This window comes from Carassius gibelio, chromosome A14 (genome assembly GCF_023724105.1).
Source record: "Carassius gibelio isolate Cgi1373 ecotype wild population from Czech Republic chromosome A14, carGib1.2-hapl.c, whole genome shotgun sequence".
NCBI lineage: Eukaryota > Metazoa > Chordata > Actinopteri > Cypriniformes > Cyprinidae > Carassius > Carassius gibelio.
In genome coordinates, this window is record NC_068384.1 from 432,857 (window position 1) to 453,656 (window position 20,800).

At 35.5% G+C, this 20,800-nt stretch overlaps 3 protein-coding genes across 3 annotated transcripts; all 3 read right to left on the reverse strand.

Annotated features, from left to right (window-relative positions):
- Positions 1 to 1,841: 1,841 nt before the first annotated feature.
- LOC128027163 (leukocyte cell-derived chemotaxin-2-like) lies at positions 1,842 to 4,232 on the reverse strand. The gene is made up of 5 exons (XM_052614478.1): positions 4,082 to 4,232; positions 3,691 to 3,723; positions 3,491 to 3,578; positions 2,683 to 2,828; positions 1,842 to 2,518 (listed from the first exon to the last, which is right to left on the reverse strand). Exons 1-5 carry the CDS (start codon positions 4,119 to 4,121, stop codon positions 2,352 to 2,354), a joined length of 474 nt encoding a protein of 157 aa, XP_052470438.1. The 5' UTR covers positions 4,122 to 4,232; the 3' UTR covers positions 1,842 to 2,351.
- An 8,103-nt stretch (positions 4,233 to 12,335) lies between these two features.
- LOC128027161 (leukocyte cell-derived chemotaxin-2) lies at positions 12,336 to 14,344 on the reverse strand. The gene is made up of 5 exons (XM_052614477.1): positions 14,209 to 14,344; positions 13,776 to 13,808; positions 13,590 to 13,680; positions 12,837 to 12,988; positions 12,336 to 12,626 (listed from the first exon to the last, which is right to left on the reverse strand). The coding sequence occupies exons 1-5, from the start codon at positions 14,246 to 14,248 to the stop codon at positions 12,460 to 12,462; spliced, it is 483 nt and encodes a 160-aa protein (XP_052470437.1). The 5' UTR covers positions 14,249 to 14,344; the 3' UTR covers positions 12,336 to 12,459.
- A 1,446-nt stretch (positions 14,345 to 15,790) lies between these two features.
- Positions 15,791 to 20,564, reverse strand: LOC128027159 (proteinase-activated receptor 4). Its single transcript, XM_052614475.1, has 2 exons — positions 20,149 to 20,564; positions 15,791 to 18,306 (listed from the first exon to the last, which is right to left on the reverse strand). Exons 1-2 carry the CDS (start codon positions 20,255 to 20,257, stop codon positions 17,315 to 17,317), a joined length of 1,101 nt encoding a protein of 366 aa, XP_052470435.1. The 5' UTR covers positions 20,258 to 20,564; the 3' UTR covers positions 15,791 to 17,314.
- Between the last annotated feature and the right edge of the window lie 236 nt (positions 20,565 to 20,800).

Genomic DNA, 20,800 nt, shown 5'->3' on the forward strand with positions numbered 1-20,800 from the left:
AGGCCGTGATTTCCAATGAATAAGAACGAGTTGATTTAAATGAATTCATACTGCCCAGAGGAAATCTCGCTGTCCTGGTTTGATCATCTGTAATGGAACGGATGAAAGTTTGGTCTGTGCAATTAGAGAGTAACAGTAGGGAGAGAATAAAGACAGCTGGCAAGATCCAACAAAGTGATGAAAATATATTTGATCATAATACCAGACTGCATGTGGCATGATCTGGATACAACAGGCATTTCATGTGAAACAAAATGGGAAATATATAATCTAAAATATAGTTTATAAAAAATATATAAATTATATAAAATCTTATTATATATTAATTATTTATTATACCTTTATTAAAGCTATTATAATATTACTATGTATCTAAATATCTAATACTATTCTACATATAATGCAGAATGGTAATAATGTTCTCAAACTGTTTATACCAGGACAATTATATAAATTTATGACACAAGTTGGTTCTCCTCTATGTACTCTGCTTCCCTCTTGTGGCCAATCCTGATACCACAACATATTGTATTGATTTGTTCTACAGAGCACAACTTGACATAACTTTCCACAATCAAATGCCACTGTGCATCTGTGAAGGGATGTTAATAATATTTGTGAAATATTGTAAATGGATGTCACTTACTGCCTGACAAGTGAAAATAAATAGAAGTTTGAAGGAGATGAACGTCCTCCAGTGCCTAATTCCTTGTCTGGAATCATTGTACATATTTGTCGCTATTAAATCTAGATCTAAAACTAGATGCGTCCCAGAGACAGATCTCCAGTGAAGACCTAGACAGTCACCGGGACAAGACCACAGGAACCAGATGAGCCCTCTGCACAATGTGACTTTGCTGCAGCCTTGAATTGAACTGCTGATTTCGTCTGGCCAGAGGAGAACTGACCTCTAAACTGATATGTGTGTGTGTGTGTGTGTGTGTGTGTGTGTGTGTGTGTGTGTGTGCGTGTGTGTGTGTGTGTGTGTGTGTGTGTGTGTGTGTGTGTAGAGAGAGCAGTGTTGTGCAAGTTACTTCCAAACTGTAATACATTATAGATTAGCTTATTACTGTTATTTAAATGTAATACTTTACCTTACAATATTACTGTCTCAGAATTGTAATACATTACATTACTCCTGTATTACTTTCGAGTTACTTTCACGAAAATAACTGCAAGGTAGAACTTAAAATTCTAAAATGACAAAATGTAATACAGAGCATTTTACATCCAGTAGAAGGCAATTTGATGTTCCATAATGAATGTGGGCTATCCAGGCTACTAACAATATAGCATATAATTGGCAAAGGGAAGGCTCAAGACAAGAAAAGGATGGCAGACAAAATCATAAATTATTAAAGTCTGTTAAAAGTATGGTAGAGGTAAAATTATTATCTGGCAATATCTGTGAATAGCTTGGGTCTATTAATATGGGGAAGTCGTTAGTGGGGAAGTCGTGGCCTATTGGTTAGAGGGTTGGACTCCCAATCGAAAGGTTGTGAGTTCAAGTCTCGGGCCGGACGGAATTGTGGGTGGAGGGAGTGCATGTACAGTGCTCTCTCCACCTTCAGTACCACGACTGAGGTGTCCTTGAGCAAAGGCATCGAACCCCCAACTGCTCCCCGGGCGCCGCAGCATAAATGATGAACACTGCTCTGGGTGTGTGTTCACAGTGTGTGTGTGTGTGTGTTCACTGCTCTGTGTGTGTGCATTTCGGATGGGTTAAATGCAGAGCACAAATTCTGAGTATGGGTCACCATACTTGGCTGAATGTCACTTTCACTTCACTTTCACTTCACTTTCACTATAAGACACAACATAAATAAACTCTAATGCCATGACAAGATGCATATTTGTTTTACTTTATTCTCTTTGAATTCAAGAGGTTCACAACATAAAACTGTCATGCACAAAGTGCACATGATGAACATAGCTTAGGCTGTGCTTTCTCAAGTATAAAGTCCATTTGGAGGACCAACCCCTTAGCCTCAGTCATTTTAATTCCACAGAACTGAACATATAGGCTAAACATAGCCTAACTGCTTATCACCTCGTGAATGTACAGTCGTCTTCTGCCATCTTCATTAGCTGCTTTACTGGCAAGCGCGACTCGCGAGCACAGCAGGGGCAGAAATCATGCATCGCACCACTCCTGTAAAACCCGCCTTCACTGGACTATGTCACGCAATAACAAAGTTACACCAACAACAGGGAGATTAATGAAATCTCGCGGTCTCGCAAAGTTTAGTAATTTGATAATAAAATAATTTGAACAATAAATTCATTGAAATGTGATAGACTTTGATTTGAAATGGTTTAATGTTTGCAGGTGGTCGTCGGCTCCATCAGCATCAGAAGTACTTGGTGGGATCTGATTTGTCACACATCTGAACGTGAACATGGGAAGTGATTCCAGGATAAACCGTCTGCATTGGGAGCAGAGTTCCGATCTTTTCCCCTTTCTTCAGGGTCCCAGAGTAACTGACCGGCTTAACATAGAACAGCTTGAAGCAGAGACCTGCCAAAACATCATGTGGGGAGATATTAGATAAATGTGAGATTATGAATTTGATGTAAGAAATCTTTTTCCACATGTCCTATAATAGTAGTAGTATTTTATCAAACAAGCACTTTATTTTCCATGAACATGAAAGTCTATAAAAGTAAGATGTAAGTAAAAACCTTCTCCACGCAAGTTAATGCCATCATTGATAGCATTGTTCTTTATGTATGGTGCAGCTTTGCCGTTCAGCGTCACATCAAATGGAGCATAAACTGTGGCTCCGTCAGCACACACAATGTCAAGACCCTCATGTGGACCATGCTTACTGTCAGTGCAGCACAAACAAACACACACTTCAGAGAAAAGTAAGTTGAAAAATGCTTATTTACCTCCAAAATAGCTCTCAAATTGTATATTTAAACATGATGCGACAAGCAAGATCTGATGTTGATTACATCAAACTTTGTTTGTTCATGTGTTTCTTGTGCATGGGCTCGTGGGTGAAGGTGTCCAGAATGAGATTTCAGTTGAGGAGGCTCACAATTCCAAGCAATGCCACTGGTCTAGTGGCCAGTCATTCAGTGAATAATACTGTAGCTTTATGAAAAAAAAAAATAACTTCCTTGTTATTCTGCAAAATATGTTCTTTTGTATTTGACCAAATAAAGAAAGCCATATAGTTTAGAAATGGCATGAGGGTGAGGAAATGATGACAATTTCCTTAAAAATAAATTCATTAAAAATCCTTTTTAATTAATATTGAAACTCATCTATGGTGCAGAATAAAGATCTTTGATAACACTGGGTTGTTGGGTATAGTGTCAAGTTTGTGTGACAACATATTCCAAACGAAATAATGATATAATTGTATCCTAGCATGGCCTCCGCTACAAATGTGCAATCAATGATATCTGGAAAGAGCTATATATTATAAATAGTGTTATTTAAAGGTGGTTAGAAAAAACACAGGAATAATACACAATTTACCGACTGGCTCCATAGTATCCACAGCCTTCTTTATCGCATCCTCTTTTGCTGTTACTTGGGTTACCACTACAGAGGGGGCCAAATTTCACTGAAATGAAAAGAAAAATATGTTTTTTGTTATTATTCTTATATAATAAACTAATTCCTGTTCCTTGCATAATGCAATGTTTTTTTTATTTGTCTGTTTTTCCTGACAATACCTTCCCTGGCATCAACCCAAGAGCTCCAAAGCACTGAAAAGGAGACACATTGAGACTTTGGTTTGCGTTACTCAAAGGAGAGATGCAAAATGATCACTGTTGGGGGGCCTTCAGGAACGTGGTTGAGAACCACTGCTTTACAACACTGTTATACTGAATTTTAATTTGCATGTTTACTGTTTTTTTGCAGTTTTTTACAATAACACACCACAAAACTTCTGTGAAATTTATCAAGACATATAATACTCACAATACAATGAAACCTACAGACTCATTTTAGACTAAATCAAAATTTTAGAAAACTAAACTGGACTAAAACAAACGTAAATTTAAATAACACGGTCCAGTATTAAGCAAATGTCCATTTGGCAAATACATTGTAATTTCTTACCAGCCAAAAGCAGAAAACTGAAAAGGATGTAAAGTTTCATGGTCCTGCAATCGTTTGTCCTCAGATTTTTCCTTGTCTGCTGGTGTCCTCTGTTTGGCTTTTTGAGCTATGAGTTTTTATATCGTATGGAGTTCTGTGTAAATTTAGCTTTCAACACCCACACAATTACTTAAGTTTACATTTAGTCATTTAGCAGTCGCTTTTATCCAAAGCGAAAGTTTACTTAAGGACCTATCCATCACCCAACCCTTAGTAAATCAATTAAAATGAATTGTGAAATGAAAATGAATAATTGTATTTACTTTATTTTTGCACTGTTTCTTTATTATTTCAGGACACCCCAAATTAGGTTTTGTGATATTTTGTCAGGTTTAGGTTTAGCTCACTTCTGGATAAAATGTCTCATAATATGGTTAGGTAGGTAGTCTATAGGCGAACACACACACACACACACACACAATTATAAATACAATATAATGTATCAATGTGTGTTTATAAATGTTTACTAAGAAGTGTTTGCAAAAAGCAATCAAAGACTTTCCTTGAGGGCTCTCTAAAACCATAAATTATAGAACCACAACCCTTCTGAAGCATCCATAGTGTGGGAAACCAAATAAACAAAATACACTGTAATTAAGTCAGACATACCTTATGAGTCAAGAGTTTGTGTAGCATGCCTAAAGGCACTAATAGCTATTAGTTTTGTCACGCATATGTTTCCCAATACAGATGCCATGATACAATACGTAAGCCTATCCCGATATGGGACTAGACTAAACTTCACCTCAGCAGAATTTAGTAAAACAGATGTTTATTAAACACTGGATTTAGCACTAGAACTATCCACAGTGATTCCGATTCCTGGTTCTGGAATCAATGTGATTAAATTCCAAAAATAGATTCCTCACTATTGTTTTCAATTCACTAGTTCACGCTTACATATAATTAGCTAAGGTATGGTATGCATATTTGGCGTGCTGTCCGGGGAAGGGCACCAAGCTCAGAAATGGCCCGAGTAACCCTCTTCCCCATCTATTTATAAGGTGAACTCAAGTGAGGAGATGGGGTGGAGGAGGGATGCTGATAAACCATCAATGGATAGAGGTAAGTCAGCGATATTTATACTTTGGGATTGATTACTTGATTATGGTCAATCTGTGTTGATTAGGCTTAGTATCTGGCGCGCTCCTCCTGAATCTTGTTAATAAAAACATCATTAATTTTTTTTTACTCTAATTTTGTTTTTTGTTTTTTTCTAGACTGGAGGAACCTCTTTCGTAGAGTCGTAGAAAGTAGGCTTCTCATAATGTCAAGCTTTATTTAAAAAAATATATATATAAATAATAATAATAATAATAACAATCAATTTCTGTACCTCTGATTTATTTTTACAATTGTAATTTTGTCTTCATTGCGCATGAAAAATTCATAGCCCACAGCTCAGCAAATAGCTCAAGAGTGCTGCAATTTAAGAAAACACATGCAAATTGAAAAAACACCAGCAAAAAAAAACTTAAAAAAACATCATCATTTTGACAACACAAGTGCTGCAAATCCTCCCAACACATGCATGTAATTAAACGCACTGCAAATCATCACAACACAATAGGGGTTTAACGATACGTGTATTCGTACCGGACCGTTTCGGTACAGGGCTTTCGGTACGGTGCACGTATGTACCGAATGACCGAATGCAATATTTTGATAGCACTGGCTGCGTGGCGTCAGCGTGGCGTTTCTGAGCGTGTCAGTTGCGTGACGGCTGCTCCTCGGGAATGGCCCGGAATGGCCCGAACCTAGAGTAACCCTTTTCCCCATCTATTTATAAGGTGAACTCAAGTGAGGAGATGGGGTGGAGGGGGGATGCTGATAAACCATCAATGGATAGAGGTAAGTGAGCGATATTTATACTTTGGGATTGATTACTTGATTATGGTCCACCTGTGTTGATTAGGCTTAGTATCTGACGCGCTCCTCCTGAATCTTGTTAATAAAAACATTATTTTTTTTTTTACTCTAGTTTTGTTTTTTGTTTTTTTCGAGACTGGAGGAACCTCTTTCGTAGAGTCGTAGAGTTGTAGAGTCATAGAAAGTAGGCTTCTCATAATGTCAAGCTTTATTTTAAAAAAATATATATAAATAATAATAATAATAATAACAATCCATTTCTGTACCTCTGATTTATTTTTACAATTGTAATTTTGTCTTCATTGCGCATGAAAAATTCATAGCCCACAGCTCAGCAAATAGCTCAAGAGTGCTGCAATTTAGGAAAAACATGAAAATTGAAAAAACACCAGCAAAAAAAAAAAAAACATCATCATTTTGACAACACAAGTGCTGCAAATCCTCCCAATACATGCATGTAATGAAACGCACTGCAAATCATCACAACACATTAGGGGTTTAACGATACGTGTATTCGTACCGGACCGTTTCGGTACAGGGCTTTCGTTACGGTGCACGTATGTACCGAATGCAATATTTTGATAGCACTGGCTGCGTGGCGTCAGCGTGGCGTTTCTGAGCGTGTCAGTTGCGTGACGGCTGCTCCTCGTTTTCTGTGTCTTTACACACCAGAATTGTGCCTGATGCGGAGCTGGTGCGCTGCTGAGCTGTAGGTGTCATAGAGGGAGACCGCTGACAGACCAGGATCTTGTCTTCATGACAACGATATCTATATTGCATGTTGAGCATAAATATAAAGTCTACTAATAAAGGACACCGTCAACAGTATTGACGGCAAAATAGACTATGTTTGACAGGTGCAATATGCCAGCGTGTCACAGGGCAAAGGTTTTCAAAAGGCATCACTATTCTTTTTATTTATTTTATAAATATTTTATTAAAAAGTATTTTAAAAAAGTGTAAACAAATTGTTAAAAAAAAGTTTATAGTAATAAACAACCTGCAGTTTAGTGTTTGCATTTCTTTCCCTTACTGTACCGAAAATGAACCGAACCGTGACTTTAAAACCGAGGTACGTACCGAACCTTGATTTTTGCCTACCGTTATACCCCTACAAACACATGTATATAATGAAACACGCTTCAAATCCTTCACAACACATGCATATAACGAAACGCGCTGCCAATCATCACAACACAGGCATAAAGTGAAATGCGCTGCAAATCATCACAACACATGCATATAGCGAAACGGGCTGCAAATAGCACTGACCACAATGGAAATGTTTCGAGGAAACCTCAAAAAGTGTTGGACCCGGCTGGGATTTGGGATTTGTATGTGTTGTCAAACTGATGAAGATGTTTTCTTCATTTGCTGATGTTTTTTTTTTTTTTTCAATTTGCATGTGTTTTCGTAAGTTGCAGCGTGTTGAGCTTTCTCGGCCACCGTACAAGACAGCTGAATGATGAAGTTTACTTTGTGCTTTGTAAACTGAAACAAAGTAAACAAAACATTGACAACACACTGATATAAGAGCTTGTCGTTTGTCTGTCAATCAGGTGTGTTCCCAACCACTGATCTGTGCTCTCTGCGTTTTCTTTCAGAATTATCATTGGCTGAAAGCAAGGTTAAAAAATTATTATTTTATTTAAGAAGTAAATAAGAACAAGACCCTCCATCACATCACAATACATTATGTCGTGCAGCGCTCAAAACTTTGGACAACATAAGCCTGTTCCACCATAAAATAACCTTTGAATCATTGGTTCATTAAAACGATCTATCTGAAAACAAAAAACAAAAAAATTAACTGAATGAAAAGTTGGTTCGTCTGAGATTGAGGACATTCACACTGCTTTTTTGAAAAATGCGATTTTTGTGCAAAGCCGTTCTCATTTCCAATTAAATCCACTTGGCGGCCATCTTTGAAAAGCATCTCGTGCAAGCAAGTGCAACTTCTATCTCTTTGAATGGAGAAACATCATATTCTACAAAACTGCTTGTGATAAAATTTCATATTTGAAATCACCAAATAATTCTGATATTAACTGTGTCAAAAATGTTGTTTAGATCCACCAGAGTGCATTCACGGTCCTGAGCGCATGTCTCAGAACTATAGATATGTATACTTAGATGTCTCATTAGCCACTATAAGTAAGCCGGAAGCCATACTGTAAAAGGCAACTTAATGTCATTAACCATAGTAATCACTGAATACTGAAAAGATTCCACAATCCTGCACAGAACGGCTCATAGGTAATGGAATTTGAGGACCAAATCATGGTTATTTTTAATTTGACACAAATTTCTTGCACAGAGAAAACTTGAAGATGTGTTGAAGCATTGAATTTGATGCAGAGTACTGGGGCTGGACAAATTCCAAATATATTGCCAATATCATCCAGGATCCATCAAAAGAAAATGATCAGTCATTACCGTTAAACTTTTAATGTCTTTCACTTTTTATAATTGTAAATGTAAACATTTAAACTTAAAACAAGCTCTTAAGCTCAAACTTTAAACTTTTTCGTTTTATTTCTTAGTGTCATTCAATAGATGCAACCCATGACTGGCACCACAACTTGTCTGCTGAAACAGCTTGAGGAAAAAGCTTACGATCCTTGGAGGACATAAAGAGACAAAGACACTCAAACTTGTTAATGAAATTGCTTGATAAAGTGACACTTTCAGTATGGAAGCATATGGGTAGCAATATTCAATTTGGGATGTAATAAAATGACAATGCATTTCTGTATTTACATTTACATTTTCCAATACATTTGGGCAACGTTTGGTGCAAAATGAAAATGAAAATTAAATTACATAATTTTCATTTGCCATTTCATACACCAGTTTTAATATGTAAAATTAATAATAATTTTAACGTTTATAAGTTGCAAAATTAAAATTAAAATGTATTACAGAAATTATTAGATATCTATAACATGTTCAAGCAAAACTGTTGCAAAATTATCATTTAAATGCTATTTTTCTTTATTGCATTAACACTCACAGTCAAGACACTTACGATTGCATTTTCATTCAATGTCCCGCAATGAATGTTGCAAAATTCAATGTGCACATTGAAAATGCATTCCGAGCCGATCAAGAGAGGTCAAGAGACTCAAATCTCAAGAAGAGGATTCAAGTGAGAGAACATCGACAAGACAATTGGTCCATGTACGTTTTGATCATTTCGGTTTATGGCTTCAATATTTCATTCGAACTTGTGGGCGGAGCTGAAACGCTCCTTTCATCATTGGTCGAATCACTCCACCTTCAGCTCGGTCTTTTCATTCTTTCAGACAGAGTCAGTGCGAGTGAAGCACTGTAATGTCTGAAACCACCGCTCACTGTTAATTAGCATAATATTTGAATCTGCTGAGACCTGCAAATTATTTCTAGGTTGTAGTATTGTATGAATATTGTCCCACTGATAAAAACAGTGCAAATAGTTCTGCCTCTGTGATGTGCACACATTTCTAAATGTAATTGACAAATTTTCTTTAACATTATTTCAGGATATACAATTTCAAATTTTGGTTTAAATTGATCTTTTTGTGTGTTTTTACTTAGTCGAGATGATAATGAGTCATCATCCACCCAACAGCATCTGGGAAAAGTGTTTCTGGCAGTGACTGCTGTGGGAATTCTGCTGTCTCAAACTTGGAGTTGGTGCTGGTATGCAAATAAAGTGTCATGAGTCTGCACCCGGTGTTCCTCCCTCTCACCACCAGAGGGCGCCACTTCCCCATCTTCCGGACTCATTCTTCACTCTTCACACGTGGTTCACTTTGCACAGCTGTTTCACCCACTCACACACACACACACACACACACACACACCTCGTGCTTATTTTCACGGACTATATATGCTTGTCTCACCCACCACTCTGCCTGGCTGTATTTGTTCATTCTGAGTGTAAATTGTTAAGTGTTCGTCACGTATGTGTATCTCGAGTCTTGCTTGAATTCCGATGAGTTTATGTATGATCTGCGTGCAAGAACCGTTCCTGCTTTTGTTTTGTTTCTGCTTTTTTGGCCTGTTCCTGTTGAAATAAAAAGTAATTCCCTGCATTTGGACCCAGACCCAGTTTCTTCCACGGCGCATTCCTACCGTGCTGTGACAAAGTTAAGTCAGCTCAGCTTATTTCCATTGGTTCACTTAGACATGGAGCACAGTAGTACATAATTGTGGGGAAGAATAATTATTTTGCCCTTCCTTTCAATTTATGTCAACTATCATTGAGATTTTGTCTGTCTGTCTTTTGACCGGGATTTATGGTATTTTATAAATGTTTTATAGGAGGAATGTGTTGAAGTTCTTGTTTAACAAATTTGAAGTGTTTTGATATTATTTTTAACAGTTTTATATTCGGCATACTGTAAAATAAAAAAATTGTTCAATTAACTGTATGTGCTTCATTGGTTCATGTGATTTCACAAAAGTAATTGTTAACAGAGCATTTTGTTATTCTGAAACTTAAAAAAGAATTGCAGTAATCCATGTACCAAAAACATCTCATTAATGTGTGAACTAAAGTGACACAATTTGTGTTATATTTTAACACACCTTTTGTGTTGAATTGAACTCAATATGTGAAAATAACGTGGTGTTTTTAACACATTTGTTTTAAGAGTGTAGATTTATTTTAGCACAAAAATATATTGCATTTGAGTAGCTGAGATTTGCTACAGCTTACTTTATCATTCTATGCTCAACTCCAGCAATTAAATACTGAAGCAACCTTTTGTAGTTTGATAAGCCATATGGAGATTTTAAATTTAGGTCATTGACAGCTTCACCAAAGCAATGGCATAAAACTAGGGGTGTCATGCACTCATTATTTTTTTTATTTTACATAAAAACCTGTCTTGAGTAACAGATATGGGTGTCATATCATAGCATAGTTTTAATACGACTGACTTTATATTTAATGTGAATTTAACACTGACAGTTAATGTGAATAAATACGCTGCAAGTTATGATCCTTATCATAAAACTTTCATTGTACAGAAAGAGAGCTAAGAACATTGCATTATCAAATAACTTTTTCATTGACAGATTAAGCACACTCAGAAACTCCCATATAAATCACTCAAGCTGTTTACACAGTGAATTGAATATCTTACTTAGATTCACACACTCACACACACACACACACCTGCACTATGTCGTTTCTAACTAAAGAATTTGCCAGAAAGAGTTAAGTTGTAGTGAAAAAAAAGACAGGCATTTTAGCAATGAATCATCAGAACAACCTCTGATTGGCCACAGCATTCATAAACTCAACAGCATTGTGTGTGATTGGTTATAATGCGCAGTGCTGTATAAACGCATGTGTCTCTGGCTCAACGCCAGCCAGCGAATGTAGATTTGAATTTAGCAGCTGACGATATGAGGCACTGAACGATTTAATCACGATATTAAATATTGAAAATAATCTTCAGCTATTTTTTTTTTTTTTTTTGGAAGCTGTGTTCAAAATCTACTTGGCTCAAAAATCGGAGGGGTCACGTGCCTCTGCACAAAACAATCAACAAAACATCAAAAACACCTTTGTTTAACGTAGTGTTATATTATTATTATTATTATTACAGCTGTATGCATCTAAAAGTTTTACACTAAAACCCATTCACCCATCCCTGACTAATGGAAAGCCATAATGACAGTTATTTGAAATATGAGAAACATTGGGAAGTTTTTCTACAGTCCACTGTGCTGTTTTTCCACCTCACAGATTATTCAACAGCATATCAGTGTGTTGTTGTAATGGAATCACAAGTATGATGCCGTGGTTGGTAATAAGAAAACGGCATTTTAATATATTCACTGACTAGATGTACAGCATTATTTCTGAGTAACCATATGTTGACCTCGTCTCCTTTTAGATGTGAGCCATGTCTATGTTTATGTCTATGCACTTAGCAGATGCTGCAAATGGTTTGAAGTCGGCGTTCTGCTTCATTGTAACAGCACTGCTTCAACACATTCTTAGAAACTATTAAAATATATCTCTCGCTCTCTGATTTTCTGCTCTGACATACACAAATAGACTTGAGCTAAATGAATTAATGGTTGCCATAAAGAACTATGAATATAGGTCGGAGCAGCACACAAAAAGGACATGAAAAATAAAAGCAGGTTGGCTCAAACTAAACATGAACATTAATTAGAGTACAATTAATTAATTTAGTTATTGGTTTATTTATTGACTTTTCTTACTAATTATCAGTGCGGATAACTTCATGATATAGCAGACACCGTTATATATTTCTTTGTGTATAAGTCTAAAAAGCAGGATGATTTATGTGCTATGATCGTACAATTTAGCACACTGAGAACATTATAGTCTTCAAAACTTTATTATTAGATTGCAATGTGCAGGGCACCAGCATAGAGAAAGAAAGCTGATATAAATGGCACAAGACTCTGAAGTGGTTTGCAGGTGGTCGTCGGCTCCATCAGCATCAGAAGTACTTGGTGGGATCCGATTTGTCACACATCTGAACGTGAACATGGGAAGTGATTCCAGGATAAACCGTCTGCATTGGGAGCAGAGTTCCGATCTTTTCCCCTTTCTTCAGGGACCCAGAGTAACTGACCGGCTTAACATAGAACAGCTTGAAGCAGAGACCTGCCAGAACATCATGTGGGGAGATATGAGATTAATGTGAGATTATGAATTTGATGTAAGAAATCTTTTTCCACATGTCCTATAATAGTAGTAGTATTTTATCAAACAAGCACTTTATTTTCTACAAACATGAAAGTCTATAAAAGTAAGTTGCGCTACACTGTTATTAATGCTTTTACAACATAAAACAGATGTGATGTTAGTACAAACCTTCTCCGCGCAAGTTAATGCCATCATTGATAGCATTGTTCTTTATGTATGGTGCAGCTTTGCCGTTCAGCGTCACATCAAATGGAGCATAAACTGTGGCTCCGTCAGCACACACAATGTCAAGACCCCCATGTTTCCGTTTTCCACCATCTCTGCAGCACAAACACGCATTGAAGAATAATTCACCTCAAAATTAGCATTCTGTCATCATTCACTCAACATGATCAAATGTACGTTTACACAATCTTCTTTCCCTCTGATAGACTGTACAGTAGCTCGCAAATCTTAAAGTACAATCAGACACGATGTGTCACGTTAGATATGAGTTCAGTGTCATCAAACATTATTTGATGTTGTGTGTCTTGTGTGAATAATAATGTTAGGACACATCAATTTCCACTGTATAAAGGCCTTGTCTGTCTGCAAAATATCTTATGTTTAAACTAAATAAGATACATATTTAAAACTAAATGAGAGTGTGTGAATGATGTTGATTTTAAAATATATGTTGTCTATGGCGCAGATTAAAGACGTTGTAGATTAAAGTAACGTTGAGGTTTTGAGTAGTATCAAGTCTGTGGTAACACTCAAAACAAAAGAATGATATCAATATTTCATAACATGGCCTCCACTGTGTGTGTCATCAATGACTTCTGAGGAGAGCTATGAGGAGAGGTCAAAGAAAACGATTGTTTGAGAAATAGAGTTCTATATAAGTGGAGTCAGAGGAAACCCAAACAAAACACAATTTACCGGCTGGCCCCATAGCTTCCACAGCCATACTTCGTATCACATCCTCTTTTGCGGTTACTTGAGTTCCCACTGCAGAGGGGGCCAAATTTCACTGTGAAATTAAAATCATTTTCTGTGTTACTTTATGCTCTGCCTGTTGTTATGTTTTTCTGCCTGTTTGTCTTTTTCTTCATTTACACTTCATACCTTGACTAGCATCAACACGACAGCTGCAAATCACTGAAAAAGAGACACACATTGAGACTTGAATATGCATAATTAAGTTTTTTTGTTTAAATGTTTTTGCAATATTTACTTTGCATATTTACTCTTTTCGCAATGTTTGTAATGACACCGTAAGACATCAGTAAATTTTAGCAAATCTTAAAATGGTGACTGAAACTCATATTAAAACTCATTTTTGTTTGCGAGAAGATGTTTTCTGTGTTTAATTTAACCACATTAAATGTGAATTTAGAACGAATTATGCTTCATTTGTGCAATAGATTTGAGCTTTTTTTTTTACTCATAAGCAGCGTTTACAAGTTAAGTTTTAGGATTGAAGGGAATCATTTTTTAGGTTTAAAGAACATTTTCAATATAAAGCAAATGTCATTTTTTTAATTAAATTGTTCCTTACCAGCCAAGAGCAGAAAACTGAAAAGGATGTAAAGTCTCATAGTCCTGTAAGTGTTTGTTTTCAGATGCTATCTTCTCTGCGGTCGTCCTCAATCTGGTAGAAGCATTTAACTGTGAGTTTTTATATTTTGACTGGAGTCATGTGGAAATTCTGTGGAAATTCTCATTTCAACACTCATACACAAAGTCCAAAAAAAAATCACATTGCATAACAGCAAAAAAGGGGAACAGCAGACCACACTCTCATTTAAATACATTTTGTTTTGCAGTGAGAATCATCAAAACATACAATGTAAACTAAACTCTTACAATCACTCCACTAAATGTCAATTCTTCGAGATTGAGATTTATACATCATCTGAAAGCTGAAAAAAATGTAGCTTTCCATTTATGTATAGTTTAGTAGGATATAGGACAATATTTGGACGAGATACAACATATTTGAATATCTGGAATCTGAGGGTGACAAAAATCTAAATACTGAGAGAATCGCCTTTAAAGTTGTCCAAATTAATTCTTAAATGCATATTAGTAATCAAAAATTACATTTTTGATTATTTTTGATTTTTATATATTTACAGTAGGAAATTTACAAAATATCTACATGGAACATGATCTTTACTTATTACCCTAATGATATTTGGCATAAAAGATTAAGACTTAAGACTTTTGTGATCCAGGGTCACATATACGTGTGTACTGTATGTATGACCCTTTTTAGTGATACATGTAGTACATAGTCCCACTTCATCAATGTTTAATCTAAACTGATTGACAGTGTGCATGCTAGGGGGGAATACCAGTTTACAAATGAATGTTTGCAAAAAGCAAATAAAGTCTGCCCTTTGTTCTTCTTAAATAAATAAATGATAAAATCACAACACTTTTAAATCACTGAATGTGGGAAACCAAGTGAACAGAACACTGTTTCTAGGAATGTCATTAGACGTGTCAGTGACAAGCAAGAGTTTGTGGAGCGTGTCTAAAGGGTGTAATGTACTGTATCATTAAAGAAGCTAGAAGTCAAAAAATAAACTAGTTGAATTGTTGTAGTCTGATTGCAAAAACACAGCACATAATCAGTTCAGCTTTCAGATGTTGTGGCCAGGTATTTCATGTTTCTCCTTTTCTGTTTCTGCTGGGATTTTCAACTCTGACAGGACAACGCAAAAATTGAGAAAATCGGTTCAAACAGTTTGACAAAACAGAAGTGGAAGAATGAAATAAAGGGTCTTGTGATCTAGTCTAGTCAATCTACGGCATCTTACAAACCAGACATACTGTACATACTCTTTTGTGTGTTCATGAATATAATAATGCACACTTTTGTATTCAGTATTGTAACAAACAAACAAACAATGATAATTACAATGTTTAAATAATAATTTTGTTACACTGTGCAAAATTTCCAAATTGATAGTTTGCGTTCTTAATCTGTATAAGTAGTCTCAGAGACTGACAAAGAAACTTACTGTTGAATTGGCCGTGAAATATACAACAACTTACATTTCTAGCCTGTTTGTAATCAATGACGGGCTTTTCTGTAAAAATGGATCGTATTCAATAAGACAAGGGTCGGTACGTTGCAGTTAAATTAAAGTGGTTTATTTTGTGGAAACTGAATCATCCTCTTTTTAAGCAAATCTGCATGTGTTATGGAAATCTGTCAATAACACTTCTTCAGTTCAATCAGGCTAATATACACATTTTCAAATTTTCTTCATCCTTCTTTTCTTTAAAACTGACTCTTGGCAAGTTCCTTTACTCATGGCAAGCAAAAAAAAATTACAATTTGTATCCTTTGCAAATAAAGTTTTCATATATATTTATTTTTTTCTCACCACATAAGAAAGTGTCAAGTGTCAAGAAAGTGTCAAGAAACTATAACAGAATCACTTCCAGAGTAAATTCCAAGTTACCTGTATTGATCACCCATAAAGATACATGATATCATATCTATACCATTTCAATTCAATAAAAAAAAAAAAAAAAATATATATATATATATATATATATATATATATATATGTTTTTTATTAGCATACACATAAACTGGTATGTGATACACAGGTATATGAAATAGTGTAATCAAATATTTATAATGTGTGATTTTTAGTTCTCAAATCAAGTCATATTAAGGTGTTTCTGTATGTTGTCAGCACAAAAAGAAAAAAGCACAATGCAATCATCAGTTCTTGACATAGTAAGAGACATGGATGTGGATTTTATGTGGTTCAGCACTTCCTACTTATTCAGATACATAACAAAGCTATTGTTTTTCATACATGCTGCTATTGCAAAAACAAGCACACTAAAGGCATTTTAGTCCTCTGTTTGCTAATTAATGATTAATATATAAACCACAATTATACTGTCACATGTCCAGTATACTGTATGTTACATGGCTGAAATGCACATTACATTTTACCTTCCAATGTTTGAATTTGATAAATGTAATCAGTGTTTAGTTCAGTTAAATTAAATTAATTATATTCCAGTTTTGTTTTATAAATATAAGTGAATAGACTGTTCACTATAATATAATATAATATAATATAATATAATATAATATAATATAATATAATATAATATAATATAATATAATATAATATAATATAATATAATCTTTAAGGCTAGTTTGCACTGCCCTTACAAACACTGAATTGTCTGGGTTTTGTTGGATACGTGCATGAAATGCATGACTGTTTATATCAGTGTTAAAATGACAATTTTCCAACATTATTAATCTAGTAGTCAACTTTAAGCCTAAGAGATTGCTGAGCCAAACAGCAACCAACACATTCAAATTTTAGATGCCAACATGCATGCAAGAAAGCCTGAAAGCATGACTACTGTTGTATGTTGCCTTGCCTCTTTAAATGTTTTTAAATATATCTATTTGTCTCCTGTATCACAAATGACTAAAGGAAATAAGGAGGAAATTAATTAACATCTCCTCATGCCAGTTTTCCCTGTGCAAATGAAACTAATTTTAAGGTATATACACGGATAGGCAGACTGACAGATGGGTTATATAACCTGAGTTTGAGTTACATACTGTAACCTGATATCTTCTGATTCGCGTGCCTGCTGTGCTAACCTCATGATCAAGCTTTTGTGTCAGACGTGCTCATCTTTGATAGTAAGGTCCTCTTTGTCCTAGATTCTGAGGAGGATTCTGAATCAGACCAGGAGCATCTGAGGGTCTCCCATAACTTCTTTCTGAAATCCTTAGACACATAATAAAAGATGATAGGATCTAAGCAGCTGTTGAAGGTGCTGAAAGACAAAGTGATCTGGTATGGAACATAAAGGTCAAAGTTTGATTTGGAGTAATGCAAAAGCAAGAGAATGTTACTAGGCAATAAGCAAACCACAAAAACAATTAATATCAGCACAGTCACTCTAATTGCATGAGCAAAACGCTGCCTATCAGCCATAAGGGTGTGTAACACTGCAGAATAGCAGAACAGCACAACCAGCAGTGGAAGCAGAAAACAGAGGGAGAAGAGAGTAGTAAAGTATGGCAGGAAGTATGTTGTATGCTGTTCTATAGGTAGTGCATCATGGCAAGTTGTTATAGGGAGGTTGGCTATCTTATAGGACTGTTGTGAGGCTAACAAGGGCACAACAGCAGCTAAAACCACTAGCCAAACCAAAACACTCATATAGACAGAATTCTTGTTACTTCTAAGCATCTTTGCACCAAAAGGGTGAACAAGAGCTACATAGCGATCCATAGCGATCAGTGCCAGACAAACCACTGAGCCGTACATGTTTCCATAGAAGAGCCCAGTTACAACCCGACAGAATGGGTCTCCAAATGTCCAGTTGTTGCCCAGGAAGTGGTAGACGATACGGAAGGGGAGCACCAGCAGTAGCAGAAGATCGCAGATGGTGAGGTTGATCAGCAAAATGGTGGATGGGAGCTTCTTAGTTCGCAAGAGCAGCACCCAGAGGGCCAACAGGTTTGTGGGAAGTCCAATGAAAAAGGCGAAGAAGCAGAGAAGAGGAACCACTAGTGTAAAGCTGTAGCTCTGCATCTGCTCCTTATACTCCTCTTGAATGGAATTATTAATCAGAGGAAAGATCCGACCCTCTAAGAGGAAAAAAATACAGATTTGTCAGCCTTATTTATATCTTGTTACTTTTGCTAAGAATGGCAGAATAGAATCACAATGTAGGATCACCCAGATAGCAATCAAAAAACCAGCTGCAGCCCCTTCAACTTTCTGAATGCATGCTGCATTTATATAGTATAAAGATTGTTAAATGTTTATGTTTGGTTACATACATACGTATAGTGCAGAATCTTAAATATTTATAAGCATTTTTCCATAAATTGTTTTTAAACTTTAAAGGTTCTTTATTTTAAATGAAATTAGACCTCATTATGTTTGTGTGACAAAGCACATTGTGCATTTAAACCATTCCGTTAAATCACAGTTCATGTAAATGTGCTGCACACACACACACATTTAGAGATCGTAGATCGCCCTGGGTACAGAAAGAAACATTCAGAAGCACAGAACTTGTCATCATTGCTGCCCGCGACCTTCATTCATAAAACAGCTTCGATACTCAAGTACTACTTTTTATTTCTCTTCAAGTGGAGATAAAATCAATGTTTTTGAGAGAGATGAAAGTTGCATGTGTGAATTACAGTGTCTCTCTCAAACAGTGAAGCTGTGTTTAGTTACTTTAGTTACAAATTTACTGGTGTTAATCAGAAAATGCCCAAGAGGCTGAAGACCGCTGGTCTAAATGATGAGATGAAACCCAACTTTGGGTCAGATATGGACAAACCCAACTGTTGGATTACATTTTTTATTAAATTAATAATCCCAAAAGTTGTGTTAGTCCATATTTGACCTAAAGTTGGGCTGAAACAACCCAGCATTTTTTAGAGTGAAAGTTAAAACTGACAAAATGTTATAGTCTAACTTTAAGGAAAAATTCAGATGTTTAAAATACAATATATATAATTTTGACATAGGGCAAAATGTCAGTCAACCTTTCAATGGTCTTATCAGAACTTATGCTTTTTGTCTCTTAATTATGGCTTAATTATTTTTATGTCATATTTATAATTTTTATATAGCCTAATAATTTTGATTTCTTCTATGGCTTTTTATCTCACAATTTAAGATTATTTGCTCATAATTATGACTTTTTATCTCGTAGGCTACTTATGACTAGCCCATCTCATATGTCTCATGTCTCTATCTCATGTTTTTTTAATATGTTGTGAAATGGCTTCCATGACATGAGGATGAGTAAATTATTAAATAATTTACTTTTAAATAATGTTCATTTACCCATTCAATAAACACTCATTATTATTAAAAAAAAAAAAAAAAATCACTTTAAAAAGATCACTCTTTTGTAGCCTACTAGCAGGGCACCGGAATGGAATTTTAGGGAGGTTTATCACAAATAAAGTGTTCAAATGGTCGTGATCCTGGCTGTTTATTCATATAACTCCATAAAACGTCGACCATTTAAAAGAACAAAGTCACATGAACATAAATCATTACCTGCCAGAAGTCACGTGACCTGCAGCCAGTTAGGAAATAGGGATTGAATTCCTAATAAAATGAATGCCAGATGTGTTAGAATATCATGTCTGTGCATGTTACAGCTCAGTTCCGCCCACACATTCTTTAGCTTTTTTTTTTTTTTTTTACCTACATTATATCCGAACTACCTTGTGTGAAAATCAAGGGAGATTTATAGTTTAAGCAATAATTTATATTTTATTCTCTCTGATTCTGATTCTAATAGTGCTTATTGTGCGTAGCCTATTATTTTACGTTTTTTTTTTTTTTTCAGTTAGCCTATGTTGTTGACAAAATGATGACCTTTTCATATGAAAACTATACACTGGATACTGGTATTAACCTTAAAGTTATTAATATTATGAGAATCAATAGCTACTTACTTTTAAGGATTGTCGTGTTATTTGAGCTGTTCACCTCTGAAGTTGATGAGACGGGAAGAAAAATGAGGAGACAGAGAAAATGCACTGGCGTAAATAAGAAAAACGTCATGGTACTGAAACTTCAGTCTCTTTAAATACAAGCTTTAACGATTTTTTTTAAGGTGAAATCTCTTCCCCTGTCTAGATTATTTTCTAGCGGTGTGCTATTCAAAGGTTTTTCAGGTTCTTTGCTGTTTAGCCTATCCTCTATTATTCCGCTAGCGTTTGTCTCTTGGTATATTAAGCAGAACGTTGTTTTGATAGTTTTCTTATCTTCGGTGGTTTCTCATCCCGCCCCCTCGTGATCTTATCAGCCAATGAGTCTCTCTTGACTGTTCCTCTCTCTGTGTCTGTGGAAACAGATTTAAGTCGCTGTCTCACTTTTTACACGTCTCTCCTGCTTTAGGCTACTTCATATGGGTTTTGTAACTCAGATTGCTTGAAATTATAATAATCATAATAAAAATATTATGATAAAATAATTGGCGATTATTATTTTTTTTTTTTGTATATTGTCAGTGTTGGAATCAAAAAGCCAAATCTTTTACAGGGAGAGACGCTGAAGATGTTTAATTGTGTTTATGAGAGGTGATTTAATAGATAAAGGCCTATA

Bases quoted from the DNA above. Each gene is read 5' to 3' on its own strand.
- LOC128027163 (XM_052614478.1), bottom strand. From the start codon at position 4,121: ATGAAACTTTACATCCTTTTCAGTTTTCTGCTTTTGGCTG. The intron at 3,579-3,690 runs GTATTGTCAGGA...TTTTCATTTCAG, and splicing joins TTGGGTTGATGCCAGGGAAG to TGAAATTTGGCCCCCTCTGT. The intron at 2,519-2,682 runs GTTTTTACTTAC...ATGTTTTGGCAG, and splicing joins CATTAACTTGCGTGGAGAAG to GTCTCTGCTTCAAGCTGTTC.
- LOC128027161 (XM_052614477.1), bottom strand. From the start codon at position 14,248: ATGAGACTTTACATCCTTTTCAGTTTTCTGCTCTTGGCTG. The intron at 13,681-13,775 runs GTATGAAGTGTA...TTAATTTCACAG, and splicing joins TCGTGTTGATGCTAGTCAAG to TGAAATTTGGCCCCCTCTGC. The intron at 12,989-13,589 runs GTAAATTGTGTT...TTTGTGCTGCAG, and splicing joins GGAAGCTATGGGGCCAGCCG to AGATGGTGGAAAACGGAAAC.
- LOC128027159 (XM_052614475.1), bottom strand. From the start codon at position 20,257: ATGACGTTTTTCTTATTTACGCCAGTGCATTTTCTCTGTCTCCTCATT. The intron at 18,307-20,148 runs GTAAGTAGCTAT...TTTTCCTCTTAG, and splicing joins TAACACGACAATCCTTAAAA to AGGGTCGGATCTTTCCTCTG.